The sequence below is a fragment of the Callithrix jacchus genome, chromosome 8, assembly GCF_049354715.1.
Source record: "Callithrix jacchus isolate 240 chromosome 8, calJac240_pri, whole genome shotgun sequence".
In the NCBI taxonomy this organism is placed as follows: Eukaryota; Metazoa; Chordata; class Mammalia; order Primates; family Cebidae; genus Callithrix; species Callithrix jacchus.
The window spans coordinates 20,253,962-20,273,684 of record NC_133509.1 but is presented as its reverse complement, the minus strand read 5'-3'; the positions used below and the strand labels follow the sequence as shown (position 1 = coordinate 20,273,684).

Genomic DNA, 19,723 nt, shown 5'->3' with positions numbered 1-19,723 from the left:
TCAGAGGGTCTTGAGCACGGAGTCAACTGTGTGGCCTCTGAGTCAGCGGCTGCCTATACAGCAGGCGTGTCCAATCTCTTGGCTTCCCTCGGCCACACTGGAGGGAGAAGAATTGTCTTGGGCCACACATAAAATACACTAACACTAATGATAGCTGATGAGTCAAAAAAAAAAAAAATCTCATAATGTTTTAAGAAAGTTTCCAAGTTTGCGTCGGGCCGCTTTCAAAGTTGTCCTGGGCTGCATGTGGCCCACAGCTGCAGGTTGAACAAGCCTGCTGTAAAGCCTGAGGACAGAAAGTTCCGGTCCCAGAGAGAAGGAAGTCTGCCTTCTGGAGACCCAGCCAGGGCTTTTCAGGGATGGAGGGTTCAAAGGAAGGAATCTTGTATAAAACATCCCTTTCATCCCGACAGGAAGTTTTAAGATGACGATATGACCTAAATTGGATTCCCAAGGCCAGGTGCCTTCCTCTCCTTTGGGCAATGCAGGTTTCATGCCATCATTTCATCATTCAGTGTTTACAGAGAACCTACTACAAATGAGATGCCAAGCTAGGTGCATTCATGTTCTCATTTAGTCTTAGCAATAACTCTTGAGGTGCATATCACTAAACGTGTTTTACACATGAAGAAGATTGAGGCGTACATAAGCAGTAACTGACAGAGAAGTAGTTAATCCTCCAGCTTTTGTTTTTCAGTCTCATGCTCTGTGGTTTACAACAGGGGTTCCCAGACTTTTGGAACTTACAGACCAAATAACATTTCATAAATGATTTTGGGAAGAAACACAGAACCAGTGCCAACTTTTTATTTAGTCAATGACATTGAAAAAACACCATCTTCTAGCACCAGGATTTCATAAAAGGGCATTTTAACACAGAAAATGTGGCGAGGACATAACCTTAGAATAAAGCCAGCCTTCTAAGAAAGGACAGTTGGCAACCTTACCCTAAAATAGCCTACATTGTTCTCTCTCTCCCTCTCTGTTTTTTTTTTTTCTTCATTTCATTTCAAGCAGAACTGGCCAAAACTTTGGCATTGCAGGGTGTGGGAGCCACTACCCTAACCCAGAGCTCCCTCTTCAAGCAAGAACAATGTCCTCTGCCCATAAGCAAATAAGCTTCCAGAATTTCCCATCCCCCTCTGCACATCCAGGTCCTACCCAAATACGGCCTGAGGTTGATTTACACAATCAGCTACATTCTCCATGTCTACTCCCAGCAGGTCTTCTAACTTGCCCTGATATCCAGTGACCCTTCCAGGGAAGGAAACCCATCCTCCCCAATCCCCTTCTCTCTTAGACTCAGATGTTTTCTAGGTTTCCATTCCAGGAATACTCAAGCCCACTGCAGCCCTGCAGCAGCCCATCTGTCTCCCAAGTCCCCTAGTCCCTACCCATGGTGAGAGTAGCAGGTCTTCTCCACATTTCAGTCCTGAGGCAGGGACTTCCCCTTGCTGGGGTCCCCAGGTCCTGGCTACTGTGCTATCAAAGGAACCAGAGCACACCCCAGGTGTTCTAGGAGCAATAGGGGGATTACAGAATGTGGGGTCCTATTTATTCTCTCTCCATTCTTCACCTTCTCTCTCCTTCTTCCTCCACCTGTGCCTGCCCCCCACCCACCTGCATGAGCAGAGCCTGCCCTGTGGAGCCCTTCATTGGAATTCCAGCTTCGCCATTTTCTTGCTATGCAGCATTTGGCAAGTCACTTTACCTCTCATGCTTTAGTTCTCTTGCCTGTAAATGCGAGTAAGAATGTTAGGTTGACCCATGTGAAATTACCAAAATTTGACAATATTGGGCTCACAAAAATCAAAATTTCATGTTGTTTAACAACAATAAAAAAGCGTAAACTGTAGTGTTGGATATACATCTCTCATCAAGTCTGGACCCCTCCTCCAGGAAACACTCCCTAGCTATTCCACAGCCAGCAATAGCTCCCTCTGAAATCTCACCTGGTTGGGGGCATGACTTAGTACACATTTCTTTCCTATCTTGAGTTTTCCTGCTCCATTTTCATGCCCTATTCCTGAGAATGAGTCTCGCTTCCTCAAAACTTAAAGCCCACCAAGGGCAAGACCTGGGGCTCCTCCTCGTCTGTCCCCTGGAATGCTGGCACACCACCAGTGTCCTCCCATTAGGGCTTCCACATAAAGGAGACAGAAGCCAGACCTCATCAGAGTTTACCAAGAGCCTGATTTATCTGACAGTCATTGCTGCACCCAGAGCTGGTCCTAGATGGTTGTGAATGGGTGCCACTAATGAAACTGAGGGCGAGTGAGGTGCTGGTGGGGAGAACTTGAGAGACCTGACCCCTGCCCAGCCTGCTGCAACAGTAACCCAGGAGGCAGAATCTTGGTCTTATCCTCCATCTCCTCCAAGCTTCCCCTCCAATGCCATTATCTTCTAGGGTCTCTCACTCATCGGTAGAGTTGGCCCTTATTGATCTGCTTTCTGTCCACCCTTGTATTGGTGAAGAGGTCCCTGAGATAAGGCGGACCTGCTCGACCCTCAGGGTACTGACTGCACTGTGTAATCAGTGCTCAGGGTCACAGGAGCTAATGGGCCATGGGAACCAAAGGTTTTGGTGGTTAGGAAAGGGTTCCCAGAGGGGGAGATGTCTCTACCATAGGTCATGGGGAAGCCTGTATGGGCTGACTTCCTGAGCGGAGTTAGGGCAGACTAACTCCCAGCTAGACAAAGCCCAAAGAAGTGAGTTCAATGGAGGTCTTCTCTCCTGTGGCTGGTGGACCAGGGCGGGCTGGGCCCACAGCTCTTTAAGAACACTCCTTCTCAAGGAGACCCAAGGACACTCAGGGATTAGGCCTCCAGCATGTGTGCAGAGAACTGTCAGCTCAGAGCTGCTCAAAAGTAAAAATGCCAGCTACCAGTGATGTCATCACCCTAGTCATTCCTCCCCCTGTGGGAGGTCCTGTGGTCCAGTGGCTAGAGCAGAAGAACCCCTGTTAGGCTGCCCACCCCACATCCTGCCTTCCAAATTCCTACTCTGCATGGAGGAGGGGGAAGTGGTCACACTGGGCTAATAATGAGAGTAAAGAAATCACTTGGGAAAAAAACTTGATGTTCTTTCTTAGAGAGATGGCAGAGCCAGGGGACCTTTTTGCCTCCCTCCTGTGATACTTCGCTGTGGTTCAGCTCCAGCAGTAATCCCTCCAGCCTTTCCTGGACAACCCCCTTCCCTTAATGCCCAATCTATCCTTCTCCCCATTTCTGAACTACTCTGGGGTATCAGGCTGTCCTGGATGTTGGAGAGGGGTAGGGCTGTATCTTAGGCTGAACTCGTAAAATCTGTCCATGTGTACACTTGGGAGAGACGGGGAGAGGACATGCAGCTGGATCCTTGGCTAGGGTAGGGGGCTGGGCTGCAGACTCGAACGGAGTGGGGCCTGTGCAACTGCTTGGGGGTGGAGGTGTGGGTCTGGGTGGAGCAGAAACTCTCCCAGCGTGGGTCCACGTAGGGGGTGCCATAATTTGGATGGGAATACAGGGAGAAGGGGCTCCAAAGCCAACTACAGAGTGCCCGGGGTGTTCGAGGAGCCGGCCAACCAGCTCCCCGCTGTAGCCTGCTTGTCCCTCTCCGGGAACAGCCCCGGGAGAGGCGCGTGCGGAGATAGACGTCCGGATCTCGCATCCGTGACTGTTGCCGGCGCATTTCCTCGAAGTCTTACCTCGAAGGGCTGGGTCCCACCCGCGCGCCCTGTGCGTGTCTCCCTGTTTCCCCATGCCCTCTTTGCCTGGCTGCTGCGAGGCTTTGCAGGCGAAGGACAGGTGCGGCGTTCGCCCCCAGCCCTTGTCACTGGAAAACCCTGGGAACCTCCCCGACGCAGTGCATTTCCCGGAAACCCCCTCTCCAAGCAGGTTGCGAGAAGGCCCGGACTCTGAGTGCAGACGACCCGGAGCCTCCCAAGAGGAGGGTCGGGGTACCCAGCGGAGGAGCAAACCTACCAGGGAAAGGAGAACCCAGAGCTTGGTGATGGACAAATTGGGAAGCCATCCCGTCCCCTTCAATCTTGGGATGGGGAATTCACAACTGAAGCCCGAGCTCTAGACTTGGGGCGGGCTCCCAGCTTGGCCCAGGAGATTTAAGGGCGCAGGAGTGAGGACACCTCTCACCCCAGCCCCAAAGGTCTAGCGAGGGTCTAACCCCGGCCCCTAGCCAGGCCCGCCCCCCGCCCCCTCCCAGCCCCCGGCCCTTGCGTGGCTGCCCCTTTAAGAAGCCCAGGTAGGCAGGCCCGGCTGCGGGAGCCGCTCCTATGGCAACCCGCGAGCTGCGGCGGCTTCATGAATATTCCGGGGCGCGGGAGCCCGAGCGCTGCCGGAGGGCGCTCCGAGGGAGGCGACCGCTGATGTAAGCCCGGCGGGTCGCTGGGCTCCGCTCCGCTGCGGCGGTAGCCCCAGCACTGACCGGACGGGCCGGGGCGGAGGACGCGAGGCGAGCTCCCGGGTGGCCGGCCACAAAGCTCGGGCGGCGAGACAGACGGACGGCCAGCTCTCCCGCGGGACGCACACGCGGGAGCCGCGCGGGCTGTGCGCTCTGCGCTCCGGAGAGGTTCCCCGAGCGCCGCGGCCGCAGCGCCTCTCCAGCCGGCGCCCATTGTTCCCCGCGGGGGCGGGGCGCCTGGAGCCGGGCCGCGCGCCGCGCCCCTGAACGCGAGAGGGAGGGAGGGAGAAAGGGAAGGAGGGAACGCGGGGTCCCCGCGCCCAGCCCGGCCGGGGAGGAGGCGCAGCGCGGCGAGTCCGGGGACTCGGAGCGGGACTGGGAGCCTCCCCGCGGCGCGCAGCCTGCCGGAGAATGGGCGCCTGAGGCGGCCCCGCGCCGGCGGCGAAGGACGCGTCCCCACGGGCGGACTGACCGGCGGGCGGACCTGGATCCCGTCCGCGGCGCCGCGCCCCTGCCCCCGGCCCGGCCCAGGTCCCGGCCCCTGGCGCCATGGACAAGCTGCCGCCGTCCATGCGCAAGCGACTCTACAGCCTCCCGCAGCAGGTGGGGGCCAAGGCGTGGATCATGGACGAAGAAGAGGACGCCGAGGAGGAGGGGGCCGGGGGCCGCCAAGACCCCAGCCGCAGGAGCATCCGGCTGCGGCCGCTGCCCTCGCCCTCACCCTCGGCGGCCGCGGGGGGCACGGAGTCCCGGAGCTCGGCCCTCGGGTCAGCGGACAGCGAAGGGCCGGCCCGCGGCACGGGCAAGTCCAGCACGAACGGCGACTGCAGGCGCTTCCGCGGGAGCCTGGCCTCGCTGGGCAGCCGGGGCGGCGGCGGCGGCGGCGGCACGGGGAGCGGCAGCAGTCACGGACACCTGCATGACTCCGCGGAGGAGCGGCGGCTCATCGCCGAGGGCGACGCGTCCCCCGGCGAGGACAGGACGCCCCCAGGCCTGGCGGCCGAGCCGGAGCGCCCTGGCGCCTCGGTGCAGTCCGCAGCCTCGCCGCCGCCGCCCCAGCAGCCACCGCAGCCGGCCTCCGCCTCCTGCGAGCAGACCTCCGCGGACACCACTATCAAAGTGGAGGGAGGCGCGGCCGCCGGCGACCAAATCCTCCCGGAGGCCGAGGTGCGCCTGGGTCAGGCCGGCTTCATGCAGCGCCAGTTCGGGGCCATGCTCCAACCCGGGGTCAACAAATTCTCCCTAAGGATGTTCGGCAGCCAGAAAGCTGTGGAGCGAGAGCAGGAGAGGGTCAAGTCGGCGGGATTTTGGATTATCCACCCCTACAGTGACTTCAGGTAAGGGGCCGCGGCGATAATCCTGTGGGTGCCCTGCGCGGTCGCAGGCATGCCTCCTGCTGACCCTGCCTCCCAGCCGGAGTTAACTTTCCTTCCTTACGCTGGGAGCTCCAAGAGAAGTAGGGCGCCTCTAGGTTCCGAGACACCCCCAGGCCACCCACCCCCACCCGCTCCACCCCCCCACCTCGCTGGGAACTTTGCTCTGTGTTCAGGCACTGGTCTTCCCGGGTCTGGGCTGCATTAGAGACCGACTGAAAAGGTGTTCTGAGCCTGGCCTAGCCCTGCCAGCAGCCAGAATAGGGCTCTGCCACCCTAAGCCACACATTCCTCCTCCCCCTTCAAGGCTGCCGAGTCAGGATGGCCATCCTAGAGGCAGCTCCCAGTCATTCAGCCTGCAGAGCAGGGCCATGAGGAGAGACAGACCTCTTAGCAACTGGCCAGCATCTTGGGTACTGACAGCAGGCATTAATATCTGCCTTCTGGTGCCCTGGGAAGCTGTGGCCGAGTCCCTGGAAGACAGAGGTCACTAGGGCCTCAGGCCAGGATGGAAACCCCCTGCACCCACTGTAACCCTGAGCTCAGCCCCTCATGCTGAGTGGTGGGCCAGGAGCAGGCACCCTGGGCAGCTGGTATCAGGAACAGCAGGGCAGAATGACCTTGCTCATAGTGATGGGTGAAGATGCCTGGTGTTCTGACTGATGAGCAGCTGTCCTGTGCCCCGTGCTTGTTCAGTGGCCTCTACGTACCCAGAGATCCAAGCTCCAGCATCTGCTTGGTCTTTCATGGGCCACTGGTCGGTCCCCAAACAAGGTATGACTGCCAGTCAGGGAGAGGGACCCTGCCCACTTCCACATCACCTGAGTCAGATGCCACTGAACGGCAGACACCACTGGGAGCTCGTGGGCATATTTGTGTAAAAAGAGGGATTGTTGGTTGTCTCTAGGGTTGGAATCTGGGATGCTTTTACCTAAGTCAAGGTCCTGAGGTCCCCTAGTGCCCCTCTGGGCTTACCTGATACATAAGACTGAGATGAAGGTCTAGGAAACAGATTTCAAGCTGGATTTAATTCTCTCATTCTCTCTTTCTCTGGGCCCTGCCTCCTACTCATCTCCGTTCCTTGCCTACCTTGCTTGCCTGCCTATAAAAATGAGCATTTTGCCAACCCAGAGCCCTCTTTGCAAACTCCAGGGAAGCTGGGTTTGTAATGAGAGCAAAGCCATTTTCCATCCAATGAGAGAGATTTCTCGTGCTGGGAATGACCAGTCAGACAACACTCGGTGGCTTAAAATAGGTAGCGAACAGAGCCCCTCCCCGCTTTTTCCTTTGAGAAACTGCTTCTCCAAACCCCAATACCTCCAGGGTTCCCATTCCCAGAGGATTAGGGAGACCATAGGGCAGGCTAAACAGACAGCCATAGTCATCAAATTGTGTGAGCAAATGTGGGACCCTCCCATGGGGAATGGTGACTGGGTTCCCAGTGCCAGGTTCCCAAAGAGTGGACTTGCCTCTGGGTGGTACTGGGCCCTGAGGATGCCAGGCTGAGCTAGGGAGGAGTGAGCAGGAGCTATGTTTCTTTCACCTCCCTGGGTGTCCTGGGCTTTTCCTTCTGTCTCTGAACTTTTCAGTGGTGGTGACAGGCAGTTCCAGTACCAACCACTTGGGTGTTGAAGGGCCCTCGCCTCCCTTGCCCAGGTCCCTGCTGTCTTTGTTGTCAGAAAGCATCTGTTCAGGGTTCTCATCACCAAGCCCATTGCCTGGGGAGCCTACAAGAGGCCAACCCCTGGCATGCCCAGCCTCCCTCAACAGCAGGCATTGACTGAGGACCTTCTGGATGCTGGGCCTGGCCCTTTCTGTCTCCCTTACCTTAGATGGTGAAGAGTTAGGATTGGGTCAATTTCGTCAAATAGGATCCTTTCCCCCTTCCTGGTCTTACTCCTACCCATTCTGGTATATCTGTCTGCAGTCACCCTGCTGCAGAATCTCCCACTAACTGCAGGCTGCCTGGGACATGGCTGCAGGAGAGGGTGGTGGGGATAGGGAAGTGGGGATGTAGCAGGATTTTTAAGTGGGCCGCATGAAAAGGGTCGGAGTGGGCTTTGAATTGGGGTTTGTGCAACAAGCAACAGGGACTGGTGGCTGAAAGTGCGTTTCTTCTTTGCACGGCCTTGTAGCTGTCTGGAGCTAGGTCGGGTGTAAAGAAAGAAATCCAACAAAGACCATCTCAGTGTGTCTAGAGGAGCTGTGGCCATGCCTTTCCTGCTTTTAGGCCAGAACAGCTAGTCTCATCCTCAGAAGGTCAAAGAGACAAGAGCCTAGCTAAGTCTTCTAAGCTTAGAAAACCCACCACTCAACCCCACCTAACCCATCCCACCCCTACCAGCACCTTTAGCCCTGGTCTCTAGAATTTCAGCCACTGGCCTGGGCCTCCATGTGTAGCCAATTGCCATTGCCCATCTCAGGCTTCACAAGAGCTTCTACAAGCATTGCTCAGGCTAGTCGAGGATTTATTCATCATTTTGACGGGCAGGAAGCATTGATCCAGCAGAACTGGTTTAATAAAGAATCGCCAGCAAACCATGATAGATTGAGTTTGTGGTTTGGAGTTCAGGGCTGACTGTGACGGGCTGCTTCCAGCATCTCCCATTCCTGGGGGAGGAAGGCTGTCTACCTTTCCAGGGCAAGGGTGGGCTGTGCTTTGAGGGACCAGCATAACCTGGGCCATGGCTAATAACAAGCTTTTCTGGGCTGCCTCTGCTTCTCATCACTCTACCTGACCCCGATCCCACCCTCCAACAGAAAAGAAACCATGCCCCCGGTATCTCTATGGCTCCCCCAGGCTCTCTGGCCTTTCTAGCTTCCCCACCCCTCCAACTCCCCATTTGCCTTTTGAAACTTGTATTTGTGGTGTGTTAAGGGAAGAGGCCAGGACGCTGCAGACCCTGAGGACACAGCTCCCCGGGTTCCTGCCCAGGGCTGGCTGGGCTCTTGGGTTCTAGATGGAGCCTTCGTTCCAGAGAAGCTGTGTCCTGGAGAACCTGGAACAAACAAAACATCGTACCTGGATAATCTTGTTTTTCTAAGAGGAGAGAAAGGAAATGGAACCCCAAGCGCAGATGTAGCTGGTTGTGTTCCTGGAAGCTGGTCAGGCTCGGGGAGTCAGCCTGGGTGTGTGTATCTAGGTGTCTGTCTGAGCGGGCATCTGGGGGCTGTGTGGGTGGATGTGGAAGCTGGTGGGGAACTCCCTTTGTGGAATGTGAGTTCTGGGATTGCTGCTGTGCCCCCAAAGCTGGCTCAGCCTTGAGAAGGGAGGCAGGCAGAAGCTTGGCCTTTCTCATCCCCTATCCCTACCCTCTCCTAGACTGAGCCTCCTGAAGCCTTGAGGAAGGGATGGCGGGGGTGCTTAAAGTATCCTTTCCTTGGGGCAGAAACAGCTGGGCTCTGAAATCTTGGAAACTGGGCCAGTGGCCTAGCAGGTCCCAGGGGTAGCCTGAGCTGACTTCCTGCTGCTGGTCACTGGCACCCCGTCACTGCCATTATTCACCTCCCATCACCTCCCCAACCTTGACTGCTATGGAGCCCTGCGTGCATTACGAGCCTTTTTTGAGCCCCAGTTTTCCCATTTAGACAATGGGAATCTTGTCGCCTGTTGCCATGTCAAACACAAATGGTACAACGGTGGTCGCCCTGCAGAGGTGAGAAGCTGCAGTGAGCTGTCACAGGGGTAGTGATGCTGTTGTGAACCACACCTCCCCTGCTCTCACTACTTCCTCTCCTAGGTTTTGGGAAGATCACATGGGCCTCTGTCCTTGGCCCGAGCAGGGGTTCTGAACCTGCTTGGGGTCCGAGATTTCACTTCATCCAGAAAGATACCCAGGTGTCCAGACACATACAGTGTGGCACTTAATTTCTGGTGTCTGTGGACCATCTAAGTTGAGAACCATCGGGGGGATCAAGGTTGTGAACCCCTCTCTAAGCCGTCCCAGAAGAGAGCCTGGGCCTGGTGAGAGGCAGGCACCCACCTTCTCTGGAGCCTGGCAGTGGGGTCCCCTGCAGTCTAGAGCTTGGGCCTCCCATTGCCAGCAGGATGGAAATGAAAACAGGGCTCTGAGTTAGATGCCCGAGGAAGGAAAGGAGTTCTGCTTGGGGACTGTTTTTTTTTTCTATTTCTTCAGTCCTTCACCCTCCCACCTCTGTCCCTTTAATTCCTGGGAAGGACTGTTCTGGCAGGAGGTAGTGAGGAGGAAGAGGTGGCAGCCTGTCTCTGGGTCTGGGGATTCCAAGGCCCCTTCTTTGCTGGGCTTTCCTGGGGCCATTGCCCAGGAATGCTGTTAAAACTCTCAGTGTGCAAAGCCAGGCGGAAAGGAGCCGCAGGCTGTGCTGGAGGGGGAAGGGTGCCTAGTTGCAGAGGGGAATTCCAAGGTGAGCTGCCTGGGCTGTGCTATCAGCTGGCACCATGGGCAGCAGGGCTCTCTGGGGATGAGATGTGTCCCACCTGACAAGGCAGGGGCCCCTGGAGCCCAGGACCAAGGTGGTCCTAGGATGCTGGGTGCACAGAAACCTGATAGGGGCAGAGGGCCAGGACCCCTATATTGCCTGGCTAGAGGCGCCTCAGCACCAGGTTCTCCCTGCTGCAAGGCTCAAGTCCCTGGTCTGGTGGCTATATGATGAGGCTGGGGATTGCCTTCTCCCCATCTTGGCCCTGCCACACTGGTCCCCTTAGCTGCTGTGGGCCTCGAGGCTTCTGGGCTGCCAGGTAGCCTGCCTCACATAGGGAGCTTCCAACTGTGTTGATCTGTCTCCCTGTCCATCCACCCTCTCCCTGTCCATCCACCCTCCTCTCCCATGCTTTAGGGCCCAGTGTCCCTAGGGCCTTGTGGGACACCCTCTCAGGCCGCACTGACTGCCATCCATCTCTCCCCTAGCTGACCACCCTGTGGTATTTGGACAGAGCTCTCTGTTACAGTGCAGTTTCTCCTGCTGTAATGTCATCCGACTCACCTGGGGATCTTGTTAAATACAGATTCTGATTCAGTAGATTTGGATGGGGTCTGAGATACTGCATTTCGCATAAGTGCCCAGAGAATGCTAATGTGGTTGGTGCCCAGACCAGGCCCATGCTTGGAGTATTGAGGTTACCGTTCATGTGCTTGTTCCATGCTTAGCCTGAGCTCCCAAATTGAGCTCCCCGAGGGAAGAGCTCTGTTTTATCTCTTTGGCCTCAGAGCCTGTGGCCTCTATCCCCAAGCTCAGCATGGCAGGGTAAAGTCTGTGAGCTGGGCCGAGCCAAGCCACAGAGGTCTGCCTGGCAGTGTGGGAATGTGGGGTTCACAGCTTGCTCTTCCTCCTTTCCTGCCCTGCTGCTCGGACCCTGCTGGCCCTGCCTGCTGGCTTTTGGGGTGGGTGTGAACAGGAAGCTGGGTGGCCAGAGGACCCTCATTAATCCATCCTGTCCCACCACTTTTTGCAGCTCTTTTCCCATCCAAAGGGCCAGAGGGGTGGGCCTGGCTGGGGAGAAGGGGCAGGGAGTACTGTGACTGCTGCATTGCAATGAGATTTCTGAAAAGGAGCAGATGTCGGTGTGAGCACAGAGGTGACTGAGCCAGGGAGCCAGTGGCTCTGACGGGGGCCAGCTGAGAGGACAGAGGCATCCAGTAACTGAAGCTGCCTTAGCACCTTAAGCAGGGCCTTCTTCCCAACCTTATGTCCTCCCCTGCCCTAGGCTATGCCCGGCAGCCTCCCCTGGGGGCTGGGCTTGCCTGTCACTTCTCCCTGCCCCCTCCTACCCTGGAAGGCATTAGCTTTCATACAAATGTTGGGGCTGACGAGTATCATAGCAGCCTGAGTGGCCTTTGTGCCTGCCCCAACACTGGCCGCCATGGGGGAGTTCACTCAGAGCAGAAGGTCCCGCCCCAGTCCCCTGGGGGCTTGTCATAGAGCTGAGGAGGCAGCCGGCTCCTGCACACACTCACTTGGCTCAAGGGCTCTTACAAAGCTGCGACTGCCAGTTGCTTAATTAATAGAAGGGCTACTGAGGCCAGCCAGACAGTCTTGCTTTTGCCCAAGGGATGCTGAAGAATTCACATTTCCCAGACAGAGAGGGCCATGGGCGGCAGGGGCACTGTGTTGGCTTTGGAGAGGATGTTCTTTGCCAGCTACGCTTCTTTACTGAGAAAGCATTGCCAGGGCCCTAGAAGTCCCAAGGGCTAGGAAGCCACTTGGAGACACTGTACCATCAGCACCCACTCGGATCTGAGGCAGGAGGCAGCACAGAGAGGTGGTGAGCTCCCCGTCACTGTGGGCGTTCAAGATAAGACTGAGCAATACTTTGATCAGAGGTTGCCAGGCAGCATCCCTTACACCAAATATAGCACCCAGATGTGCTCTGTTTGGCCAGCATAGTGTGTCATAACAAATCTGAGCCAATGTTTTTTAAATGGAAAGATATAACATAAAAATATGGCTTTCGGGCTTCTCTTGAAAAACTGGAAACTCTGGCAGCCCTGGCCCCATTTTCCCATTCCACAGCGGGGAGCTGAAGGAGACACCAGAGGCTGCTTCCTTTACATTGGCTTTTGCTCCGCAGTTTTGCACGGTCCCCAGCTGTCGATAAGGCCACTGTCTTCCACCCAGCCACGTCATTCTTGCCATTTAGCTGCCTGGCCCCTGTAGGCTTCAGAGTTTACAGCCATAGACTCAAATCAGCAGAGACTAAAGCCAGGTGGGTTCACAGATCAGTAACCACCATTTACAAAGCATCTACCATGTACCAGGCTGTGCTAGGAGCTCTCTAACTCCCGTTTCATTTATTCTTCACAATGACCCCCAAATAGCTTTATATCCCCAATTTACAGATAAGGCTCTGACAATGAAAGGAGAGAGAGATCCCCCAAATCATGCAGTCATGAATATCAAAACTGGAATTGACATTCCTCCCCCTTTTATGTTAGCGTTTTAAAAATTTAATTACACAAGTCATTCAAGAAAACATTCTCCTGAGCATTAAAACATTGAGGAGGGGCTCAGAAAGGGATAGTCAGCAGGCATGGGAAATCGATCAGGTGTGGGAACACCAGATCTGGAGAAGCCTCAGCAAGCCCCTGGCTTGGAGCCTTTGTTTCATAGATGGGGAGCAGAGGAGCAAAGAGGGGGAGCAACTGGCTCAAGGTCACAGAGGAAGTCCATGCCCAAGGCAAAACCAGAGACCAAGTGGGCTGTGCGGTGTCTGTCTACAAAGGTCTTTCAAGCTTAAGTTCACCCCAGCTTCGCAGCCAGAGTGTTTAAGGGGAAGCCTTTTCCGGAATGGTCCTGTCAGTTGGAGCTTTTTCTTGTCACTCTAGCTCCATATGTGTCTCTCTGGGATGATAGGTATTTTCAGGATCCCATCGTCATTTAGGCTGCTCCCATGAGAAGGGAGTCTCCCCATTTCTGAAGGTGCAGATTCTGGTGGCTGAGACATGCTGTCCTGACGCCAGCTCTGGGGTTGCTGTTCTTGGGGATGCTGGGCTAGGATGCCTGCCCACCTCCACTTCCTGGGGCAGGTCCTGACTGCTAGAGATCTTTGGGGCTTGGGGACCATATCCAGGTGCCACTGATGTTCCTGTTCCTGGATGGGGGTGATTGGGGTCCAGAGGAGAAGGGGCAAGTGTCCAGTGGTATCTTTCTCTGATCCACCAGAGAAATGGTCACGTGATGTATTCATTATATACTTCAGAAAAGTCAGGAAGTGGAGTCGATCTGTGGTTTAGGACCCAGCATGTGATGAGAATCAGGGCTCATTCTGTGACCATGGCTAGAACTCAGTCTCTGACAAAGGTTGGGGCTCAGTGTGTAACCAGGATTGGGATTCAGTCTATAGCTGGGGTCAAGGCTAAGTCTGTGGCCAAGGGAAGGGCTTAGTCTAGGGTCAGGAACTGGCGTCCTTGTGCAAAGCCTTTGAGCCAATTTCAGTGCCCTTCCTGAGGTACCAAGGCTCTGGGCTCTATTTTTGTGCCTCTCCCTCCTTTAGGAAGCTCTCCCTAAGTTCCCTGAGCTCCTACACCTCTTAGCATCTGAGCCAGCTGCCTCTGGTCCTCTCTGGGAGGTAAAGTACAAATTATAAATAAACAACAGTGCCCTGTTGTTTGCTGCCGACGCCAGAGCCACCAAATCTCACACGTGACTTCTCCCCACCCCACTCTGCTCTCTCATTGTTTGGGGCTAGTGTCTGGTGTTCTCAGCCAGGCAGCAAGCTCGGGTGCCTGCAGGGCCAGGGCTGGACCTAGAGTGGAACCGGCTGGGTAGAGGGACTCCCGCCCACTGCACCCCCAGGTCTGGGCTACCACAAATTGCAGAGTGAGCAGCGGGGCCTCCAGGTCTGATCACAGCAGCTGTGGGGGCCTGATAATTGGCTGCTGATGATTTTGTGTCTAAGCATTTATCTGTGTGGGTGGATGTGTTATGTCTGCGTGAACAAGGCTTTCAGAAATTAATACATAATGGGGGCTGGCTAATACATTTTCCTCTGGGCTTGGGGAGGGACAAGCTAAGGGAGACATGCCCTCCGGAATGCCATATCATCTATTCCAAGACTGCTTTCACCCCCAAGACTGCTGGGGGTGGCAAAGTGGAAAGTAGGGTCCTGGTTCTAGTTTATGGGAGGGCACATGAGCAACAGATCAATATGGATTGATGGTCAAGGAAGGCATCCTGGAGGAAGTGACTCTGAGCTGGATCTGAAGGAAACAGAGAACCATTCTGTGCACTTTCTTAGAAGCACACCTCTGGAAGCTTGAGCTAAGGGCTGCCCCGCTGGGGTGGGTGTTGGGAGGCGCTGGGGGCTGCTTACTCAGAAGCTGCCTCTTTTAACGTGCACGCGTTAGGCTCTGCCCTTCACCCTCGAGGACTCTGAGCAGGCTGCAGCGGGCTGCCTGTGCTGCCATCTGAGTCTGTGTGGTGTGTTTGCCTGTGTGTGTGTGCACACCCTGGTCCTAGCTGCACAACCTTTGAGAAGACTCCCTTCTCCTGCCACACTAGGCCCAAAAGCAGGTGTTGCTTGCAATAATGTCACCGAGCGTGTGGCCTGGAGCCCAGAAGTAATTACCCTGCAGTTCCCGGTTGGAGGCTGGAGCAGCCCCTGTTAATGATTAATTCGAGTCCCCAGCCACTGTATGCCAAAGCCAGCCACGGGCTTCTCCCACCTCCAGTGTCCTCAGAGGATGTGAGGGCACTTGTTCCCTTCTCCAAAGACAGGAAAGACCCTCAGGTCCTCAAGTCCCTTCCATGCCATTAGCACATTTTGGAAGCTTGGTCCAGCAGGGGAGACTTCCTGCAGCGTAGGGGCTGGCCCACCCCAGAGCCCTGGGCCCTCCATCCTGAGCTGGCCTGGGCTGGAACTGCCCACCCCTCCCACCCTCAGGTGGCCCTCCTGACCCTCATCCTGTTCTGCTGGGTGACCTCAGCAAGCTCCTCTCCTCTCTTGGTGTCCAGGGTCAGGGCTCAGTCTGAGGCTGAGAAGAGAGCAGAGCTAATTGGCCAAATAGGTATTGAGCCCTGAATCCTGACCCCATTAGCACAAATTGAGCCAGCAGGGCAGGGACAGCGCTGCCAACCAGTAGAGCTTTTGAGAATCTCTCTTCCTCTTTCTGGCTACATCACTGAGGTCCAGCCAGGCATGATCCTGGAGTTCTGCCGCTCCTGGGGGCCAGGGACATGTGGAAGATCTCTTTCCTAGGGGCTTCATTTTGCAGAGGCTCCGCTGGCCCTTGTCCTGGGGAGCAGGGCTAGGGGTCTTCCTGGCATGTTGTGTCATCTTGGTGAGGCTTCTTGAAGGTCCTCCCTCCCTTAGGTCATGGCCCCTGTGAAGTGGAGGTCAGGCTTTCTTTTCTTTGTTTCCGGGGCATCCTTCCCAGGGAGGGATGCAGCAGGAGCTTAATGCAAATGAACTGAAATGCCTTCCTGGAAAGGGCCTCAACCATGCTCTCCTCCCAGCCTCCCCTCCTAGGGAGCAGTCCGCTCCTGGAAGCCCAGACCTGGTCTCAGAAGAGCTCAGGGTGTGAGGACCCTGATGCAGACTGCAGGGCACACTAGATGTCTGTGGGGAAGGGGCCCTGTGGTACAGACCAGCGGGATCACCTACTTTGGGATCGACAGAGGAAGGAAACAGGAAAAGCTGTTCAATGTGTCCCACAGGCTCTGGGGCATCCTTATCCCATTGGGTTGTTGTGCAGCTGGGGACAGAATCTAGGGGACAAGCCTATGAATCTGGTAGAAGACTGTGCTCTGTGTGGACTCAACTGAGGCCTCACCTCTCTGGGTCTTGCTTTCCTCCTCTGATAATGGGACTGGAGGGGGCTGGGTGTTAGCAAGATTCCAAAGCCTAAATTGGCAGCCGCCGAAGAGTCATCTGGGTGCTTATGTGATCACAGATGCTTGGGCTCCCTGGGTGGGGCCGGGCATGGACAGTTTTAGGAAGCACTCAGGTGATTCTGCTCCCATCACTTTGGGAGCCAATGAGCTGGGAATCCCTAAGGCCCCATCTGCGCTAACAGCTGCAGTTCTCTGATTGCACTGTGTTTGCTTAGTCCTTCGGTGGCTCCTCAGAGCTTGGGGTAAAATCCTGCCTTCCTAGCCCAACGTCCAAGCCCATTGGTGATAGGCCTCCCTCTCCAGGGAGCTTTTACCCCCTCTTTTTCCTTGTGGGTTGTGAGGAGTCAGAATCATAAAATTCTGAGGCCAGGAGGGACCTCAGAGAACACGGCCCCCGCTCACCTTCTTGTTAGACTGTGTTTTCCTGGAGAGAAGGCAGCGCGTTCCCTCCAGCTCTGTCCCCAGATGCCCCAGTGTATCCTTGTCATTTGACTGGCGCTCAAGCTCCATCCCATCAAAAGGGGGCAGTGTAGACCCTCCCGGAGTCAGTATTTAGCTACCTTTTATGGGGAACCCTTCCTATGGCCTCCCTTGTAGCCCCTTCCATGACCAATGCTACCTGCCTTAAAAAGTTCTGCCCCAGGCCATGCACTGTATCTCACTCCTGTAATTCCAGCACTTTGGGAGGCTGAGGTGGGAGGATCACTTGGGCCTAGGAGTTCAAGACTAGCCTGGGCTAGTCTCACCATGTTGGTGAGACCCTGGCTCTACCAAAAAAAGAAAAAAATTAGCTGGGCATGGTAGTGTGTGCCTACCACTACCAGCTACACCAGAGGCTGAAACAGGAGGATGGCTTGAGCCCAGGGAGGTTGAGGCTGCAGTGAGCTAAGATTGTGCCACCACACTCCAGCCTGGGCTACAGAGTGAGATCCTATCTCAAAAAAAAAAAAGCAAAAAAGAAAGAAGTTCTGCCCCACATCCATTTCCCGTGCTGCATACTGCCACTCAAGCCCGTTTCCTCCCGCTGCTGGCAGTGCCTTCCTGCGTGAGCAGGTGAGCTCTCCCACCTAATTTCCCTAGAGGGTGTGCTCCCGTGCCACTCCACAACAATAATCTATTTTCATTCCAATCTCCTGAGTGGGAGGACAGAAGGTTCCTGGGGGAGTGGTGTTAGAGCCTTCTTTGATTCTTGTAAGCTGGACTGAGTTCTCCAACTGCCGGTTCCCTCCCCAATTTTCCCCAGTGGTCTTGTCAGCTGGGTGAAGCACAGAGAGGTTAGGCCCTGGCCTGAGGGAACATGGATCCGGGCGGCTTGAAACACTATGGAGCAGATGTCCTCTGCTTTGCAGTTTGGGGGTGTATGTGTGCACGTGCATGTACGTGTTCACTGATGTGTCTCTGCATGTACAAGCATAGGGTCTCCAGAGGAGGAATTAGCCCATCAGATAAACAATGGGTTTCTATCTCAGAGTGTTTCTTTTGCCCAAGCCTGTCTTCACTGTGCTGTTGAGAAGGTGTGGTTGCAGTCCCTTTCTCAAGGAATTCCCTCTCTCTCGAACCTTCCCAGCCCCTCATGTATGCTGGAGGATCTCTGAGTTCTCAAGCTGGCATGCAGGATGTCTCCCAAATTCTCTTCAGAGCTGGGAGCTCAGGTGTCAGGGTTCCCTGAGGTGTGCATTCTTCCGTGAGTGAGCTGTCAATCTGGCCGGCTGCCCTTGGCTGACCTCTTTAGCCTCTGCACTGCAGAGATTCATGGAACTCAGCATATCTTTAGAGATGTCTAGCTCCATCGTTGCGTTGTGCCAATGGGGAAACTGAGGAAGGGGCATTGAGAGGAAGGGACATATTCAAGGTCGCACAGCAAGTTAGAGACAGAGATGGGACTAGAACTTGAGACTCTCAGGCCCCTATCCCGGACATCTTCTACTGCATAGCATGGACCTCCTTCCTGTGACCCCTGGGCTGCAGCCACAGTGCTGTCTCCTGACCAGTGGACCTACTTGGCGCCTGCCTCCTCTTTGAGGCTTTAGTACCCAACAGACCGTGCTGCCCACTTCTTTCTGGAGCAAGCTGGGCTGAATTTCTCCTCCCCTCTGGCCATACCCAGCCTATGGGACAGAGTCAGAGATTCTGCATCAACCCTCTTCTTCCCTTCCTTTGGCTCATGGCTCCATCTGCCCATGGAGCTGGCCTGGATTTTCAGCTCCCCTGTGGGGTGGGTCTGTCCATCCTCTAGACCGAGGGCTTCCTGAGGTGGGATCAGTTCGTGTCTCTCAGGATCCCCCTAGCTCTCAGGCCAGAACCTCCATCTTAATGGTTGTAGAATAGCGATGATGAAGATGATGATGATGATGATGATGGCTGACTTAAATTGAGTATTTCTGCCATACAGCATATCATAAATATGTATTTATTTATTTTTCATTTAGAGAGAGAGAAACAGGAGAAGGAGAGAGAAAGAAACAGCTAACTCACACTGAGTGAGAGAATCCAGAAAGATAGAATCCAGGAAAGGAAAGCAGCTTCCATAATGAGTGGAAGGGAATAGAGAGAGATGGAGTGTAAGAGGGGAAGACAGGCTTCCTCGAAGGGAGTGTTCATGGAAGGGGACTCCAGAGGGGAAATCCAGGAGAGAGAAAGATGGCTTCCATGAAGAGAGTGTTCATGGAAGGGGATCCAAACATGGAGTCCCGCACATCGCAAATACTATCTCATTTGATCCTCCTAGAATCCTGTGAGGTGGGGGTTAGCATCCTCGTCCTGCATATTAGAAAACAGGCTCAGAGAGGTTAAGTGATTTGCCCATGGCCTCATAGCAGAGCACCTAACCACCATAGGTCTGCTATAGCCTGGCCGCACAAAAATGGGGTCCCTGCACCAGCAGCCTCAGCATCACCCGGGGGCTTGTTAACAGTGAGGATGTCGGCCCCACCCCACACCAACTGAAGTCCATCAAATCTGTGGCTCAGAAAGATCCCCAGGTGATGTGTGTGTACATTCCAGCGTGAGGGGTACTGTGCTGTATGGCTGAAGGATCGCCGACAAAGAAGAGAAGCCCAGGTCAGCTGTAGCCCTCGCACAGCTCACCTTCTCCTTGGGGAGAGGCTGAAGCCAGCTCTCACTGCATCATGAAGGCAGGACTTCAGCCCAGGATGAGGAGATAGCTTAGAAAAGGCAGGGGTAAAGGGTCATCACTGGGTTTTAAGAAAACAAAACAAACAAAACCAACTTTGTTCCTCAAATTTGATAAACATAGAAAAGTCGGAAGATAAAGGTACACCCAAATCCAAACCACTCGCCTGTAAACCAAGCCCCAGATGCCCTTGGCTCTGAATCGGACTGTGTCTGAGGCAGCCCTCGGCAGCCAAGGGAGCAGCTACCTGGAAGCCTGTGATTCTGAGTCAGAGATTTTTGAGGTGGGTTAAAAATAGAGCCCTGGTGGCCAGGCAGGGGTGGGAGGAAGATAGCAATTTATCTATTGTGATGGGAAGACCCTGGGGTCAGGGAAGAGCAGCGAGGGGAGGTTGGGCAGGACTGAGGCAGTGGGTGGGGGTATTTTTCCCTCCAGAGACCTGAGCAGCTGAGCACCCAGCCTGGCTCAAGAAGGCTGTGGGAGGTGATTTCAACCCTGAGGGTACTGTGG

General features: G+C 55.1%; 1 protein-coding gene across 1 annotated transcript in view; it reads left to right on the top strand.

Moving 5' to 3' along the window:
• Nucleotides 1-4,299: 4,299 nt before the first annotated feature.
• Nucleotides 4,300-19,723, top strand: part of HCN4 (hyperpolarization activated cyclic nucleotide gated potassium channel 4) — a 48,550-nt gene continuing 33,126 nt past the window's right edge. Inside the window, exon 1 of the mRNA XM_035259167.3 lies at nucleotides 4,300-5,736. Coding sequence (XP_035115058.1) covers nucleotides 4,949-5,736 — 788 coding nt within the window. The 5' untranslated portion in view covers nucleotides 4,300-4,948. The remainder of the gene's footprint in view (nucleotides 5,737-19,723) is intronic.